Source organism: Squalius cephalus (assembly GCF_949319135.1).
Source record: "Squalius cephalus genome assembly, chromosome: 7".
Classification (NCBI taxonomy): domain Eukaryota; kingdom Metazoa; phylum Chordata; class Actinopteri; order Cypriniformes; family Leuciscidae; genus Squalius; species Squalius cephalus.
The window spans coordinates 4,643,637-4,648,920 of NC_137128.1; the positions used below are offsets into that span (position 1 = coordinate 4,643,637).

At 37.8% G+C, this 5,284-nt stretch overlaps 1 protein-coding gene across 1 annotated transcript; it reads right to left on the reverse strand.

The window, feature by feature from the left end:
• Positions 1-3,199: 3,199 nt before the first annotated feature.
• On the reverse strand, positions 3,200-4,652 carry LOC307161254 (sterile alpha motif domain-containing protein 3-like; the record flags this gene model as incomplete). The annotated part of the gene is made up of 5 exons (XM_079875878.1): positions 4,634-4,652; positions 4,421-4,508; positions 4,141-4,305; positions 3,652-3,855; positions 3,200-3,448 (listed from the first exon to the last, which is right to left on the reverse strand). The coding sequence occupies exons 1-5, from the start codon at positions 4,648-4,650 to the stop codon at positions 3,200-3,202; spliced, it is 723 nt and encodes a 240-aa protein (XP_079732004.1). The 5' UTR covers positions 4,651-4,652.
• Between the last annotated feature and the right edge of the window lie 632 nt (positions 4,653-5,284).

Genomic DNA, 5,284 nt, shown 5'->3' on the forward strand with positions numbered 1-5,284 from the left:
AACTGTGTATGTGTCAAGTGATGTGTGGTCTAACTCATCTCCAGGTTTGAACAAAATCCAGTCAGTGTCTACTCTTACACGATATGCATGAAAATGTGAGTCAAAGGACAATGGAAGCAAGATTTTACTGCAAAGCACCCACGTGTCATCAATGTTAAGAATGTACTTGATCTGCCCAAACACAGGAATTTTTTCAACATGTAAAAGGTCTAATGTCAACACATCACTAACAGTATACTTGATATTGTCTGCAGTCAGTTGAGAGACACGTTGCATTATTTTGCCATCAAATTCTACCTCCCTGAAGTTGCCACTTTCTCTTAGAGCAGTCTGGAGATCAATGGGTAGAGACAATAAAGGTGTGCAGATACTTCTACCAGGCACCTTTTCAGAATCACCTAAGATATTGACTGACGAATGTTCCCAGCATTGTTTGAACTGGTGACGATTGCTCAGCGTCATTGTTATATTTACAAAACTTCGACAATTAGAAGTCAGATTCTTAAAATACTGATGTTTTCCTTCGAATCTCATACACCAATGAGAACGAAGAGGACCATACATCAACATTAATCTGGGATAATGTATAAGATAGTGACATTTAGGTGTTAAAACATTTCCAAATACTTCGGTCATCTCTGAAAGGAATGCATGTACAAGTACTTCTAGATTGGCTAGTTCATCTTTCCTCAATTTAACTGCCATGACAATATCTGCAATCTCTTTACATAATAAGAACACGTGCCAATATCTGCTGCCAGGAGGAACACGATGGCCCATTATAAATGGCAACAATCTAAAAAGACACCATTTCTGAGTAGCTGTTCCTATGATTCCTGAAGTTTGAAGTCGTTCAGACAACAGAACAGGCTTATTGGCCTTGTCATTCTGACCAAAAGAGAATTTTTGAAGCTCTTCATTTAGCTCAGTTATAGTTATATGCTTTTGTTTATGAGCTTCGCAGATAACATGCTTCAATGTAAGTGGAAAAACTCCCTCCAACAGATCATGCATGATGTCTGGGGGCAAAGACTTGGTCACATCAAAATAACCTAGCGCATCAAATGAACAAGTTCCACGTACACCATACAAAGCAACATTTTCTTTGTTATGCTGGACACACTGGAGATGATATTCGTGGACTTCAGTTGTTCTCAGAACAAAACTATCTTCCTGGAATTTTTGATGAATTTCTGAATGTGTTGCCATACAATAACGGCAAATTCGACCGGAGTTAAAACACATGCGGAATCCACCAATCATATGCGATGACAGATTGTCAGCAGAAACCGTTGCTAAAGCAGCATAAACTTTGTGTTCTGTTCCACAAACACTTACAGTGAAGCCTTCAGTTGAAAGGTGTTCTAGGTCATCTATCAGTGGTTTTAATATGACGTCCATACCAAACTCTTTCAAATGTGAATGACGAACCAGCAGAGCTAAGTGAATATGCTTAAGATGAGATCGATACTTTCTGCCTACATTTCCAACCGTGTAGTAAAATGCACACAGCTTGTATTTTGTTCTCTTAGAACCTAAAGGGTTAACTATTTCCAATTCGTCTTCATACAAATGAAGTCTTAAAGCATCTGGATGTTCTCTAAAAAACAAATGTTCCTTAAAATAAAGTCCATCTGTATAGTCCATCAGAAACAGTTCATCTTGGACCTTGTTATTTTCAGACAGTATTTGATTCCAGACATCTTCATGGGAACAGTATTTTTTTAAAACTTCAGAGATGGGAACATAGGAATAGGTTCCTATTTTGTGCCCTGAAGGGCCTCTCAGTGTGTGGTGTACAGGCTCAGTGTAGTCCATCTTGGCCTTACAGTGTTCTTTAATCATATGCGGAGAACGAACCACCTCAAAAGCTTTATCAAATAGATCAGATGAATGCAAAATCTGCTGAAGTTCCGGGCACTTTGAAATATCAAAACCGCTATTTTCAAGATGATAAGAAATAAAAGAATCATAGTTTTCTTTAAAAAAACAAAAGAGAAATTTGACATCATCTGCAATGTCTTGTTGGACTGACAAATGTAGAAGGTTTTTCTCTCTGCATTTAAGAATGAATCCAAATAGATTATCTCTGAAATCTTCCAATTGTTTATCTAAAAGTGGCGTAACTATTTGAGGAGCAGAAGAATTTGGATCAGTCTCAGAATTTGGATCAGTCTCAGAATTTTGCTGATCCAGGTTCAAGCTGTGTTGCTGTACTGCTGACTCTTCACTGGGATTTTTGTTATCAGATTGTTCATAAACAAAGCATCTGTGCTTCCTATACACATGTTTTCTAAAAGAATGGAATCTTGAAAAAGTTGATTGGCACTGATGTATACCACAGGTGATATTAAAATTTGGTTCATGTGCATGTACAACTCCAATATGTTGGATTAACTTCACAAGAGTGAATGTCCTTCGAGTGCACTTTGGGCAATGGTACAGTTGAGGCATGGTGAGGATCTAATACAAAAGGTTAATCATCCGGACTAAAGCTACTGGCAGTGGCTTGTCTCCTTCTTCCACAATGTTGACAATGCGCCTCTGAAGAAAAGTCAGTGTGTTTTTCAGGGGTGGTGGATATGCAATGTTGAAAGTAAAGTACATACAGAAGGCTGTTATGAAGGCTTCATCAAGGCTGGTGCACTGGCACACATCTATTCCATCTACATTCACCACACTGAGCCCTCTTCCAATGATCGCCGTTTTCCAGTCTTTATCCATCAGTTGTATGGTTGGAAAGGGTGAAGCAGGGTCTTCCTACATTAAAAGAAAACAGATTTTCAAATTCAAATAAACAAACAAGTAAATATAGTTTATTGGCATTTTTATTGCAAGCACTTGTCATAGTTTTGTCATACGCGCATGTCGGTGATGTCGCAAGTGTGGTTATGTCTTTATGAATTTAGGCAAGGCAAATTAATTGTAGGTCTTATTAATTTAATAGCAATACTAGCTTTATAATAATAATAATTTAATGGGAAAACGAGCCAATTATCGTATTGATATCGTCAAAGGCATCAGCGTTATCTCTAACTATCGTCAATATACGATACTATCATCACAACCCTAATTCAGAAGCCTACCTCTCTCATAGTAATGTAGTGTACACTCTTTTCTCTGAAGATGGATGGCAAGAGGATAAGCCCAGCCCTCAAATCAATTCCTGCAATATCAGAAAAATATCTTACATTCACAATCACATATATTTTGCAATGTAGTAAAGTAAATTGCAGATATTATTGTGAGGTTCACTAGCAAGGTGACCATCTCTACCTGGTATATCTTCAGCCAGGGCATCTTGTCTTGCTTCGGTGTAGTGTTTTGCTAGGGGGGATTTGGTCTTGGCAAGTTTGAGCACATTAGGTAGAACACTGGCAAAACCCTCTCTGAAGCGATGACAGAAGCTGTTTGGTGAAGGATGGATACGGTCAACCTCATCAAAAAACTGTAGAATATACATCAAGACATGATTAACATTATTCATTCTTATTGAAACCATTCGATTTCTATACTGTAGCATTTAGAATATATTTTCAGAAACGTTTAGTTTCCTTGTTTTCAATGACAGCAATTGACATGTCTTCAATTTCACAATTTCCAAAATTATAACATTTCCCTGTAACATTCAGGTGTTTTCAATATACTCACTTCAGCAGGTCTCCTTAAGAATGGATATTTTTTTAGTACATCCTCTACAGACATTCCTTCGATGATTTCTCTACGTCTCCAGGAGAATGTTCGTGCCATGCGGTCTTTCACAGTCAACATATCTGGATGCGCCTTCCGAAACTCATTTTGTAACACGTTCACATGCACCTCAACAGATGTTGAGTCCTCCCCAACACAAGTTTCCTTTGTCAGAACAACAGAAACAGATATGCAAAAAGTTTGCACACTCATTGAACAAGGTTTTTTAGATAAATAAAAAATAAAATTAACATTGCATGAAAAATGAGACCTAATGTTCAGTCAGTGAAAGAGTAAGCATATGTGAAAAAGAATTAAAATGTAATATCTACCTTACATTGTCCTGCACTAAGTGAAAATGTAAAAGCGACTTAAAAAAAGATATATGTATATATGTGTGTGTGTGTGTGTGTGTGTGTGTGTAAAATATGTATATGGCAGTGGGCTTACATATGCTACACTAGCAGACTTTCGACAGAAACTTGCAGATGCACTGGTGGATCTGGACTGTTTTGTATGGCCAAACTTCTCTTTCAGCTTTCTGACTTCACTGTCGCTGACAAGAGGGGCACGTTCTGCTTTAAACTTCCTCTTTAGGGACATGTGCCAGGTGTGCTAGTAAAAAACACGGAGACTTTTTGGCATATTCCAGCAAGTAAAAGATTAAGTAACAATATCTTGAGGATTATGCAAACAGATCAATCAATGGCTTAAAAACAATGCAACTTACATAGCCATTTCCCTCCTTATCTCTCAGGACAGGGTATTTCACAATCAGAGCCTTGGTGACTTGAATATACTCTGCATTAGTTGGATACCTAGCACAAAGGCAGAAACAAACTAAATCAATCTTTTGATTTTGTCTTATGGTCTACATAGATTGTGAATTGATCTTAAGTAGTACAGTTGTAGTAGCAGAGGTGGTAATAATTGTTATACTTACAGGGTGTATTCTGCCATCATTTCATACAGCGTTGTGATTATTTTGTTGCGTACTTTTGGAATTGTGTGACACGGTTCCTTGGTGTCAAGTCTCGCCTGGACATCTTTGGGAAAGGTTGGAATGACAGTCACAAGGGGTAGTCTCCTGTGAGCTGCTTCACCACTGCAATACAACATCAAATACATCAGTTACCAATTGACCCTTCGCAGGGAGCTTGATTGACAGGTGATCTGGCCAAAATACTTCGCCATCCACCATTTTGTCAGAGCACGCAGTCAAGAGAGATAGTAGATTAACATGGGAGGATTTGAACTTGAAAAACAGAGTGTACTGATGCCTTTCCGCGGTTAAAACAACATTCCTTCTTATGTTCATTCATGTTTACTGCTATAACTGAACTAAAAGGAAGAGATGATCGGTTCACGAGCAGCTTTAACTGACTCTCTGAACTCTACAGTGATCTGACAGACACATAAAAGAGCCACAAAACGGTATTTATTGTTTAAATTTCTTTTAAAAAAATTACCAAATATGAAAGGTGTACGGTAGCCGAGAAGGGTCACAACTAGGGATGCAAATTATCGATTAATTCATTAATCATTAGTTGATTGACATTATCGATCGATTAACGATTAATTGATAAGTGGCTAT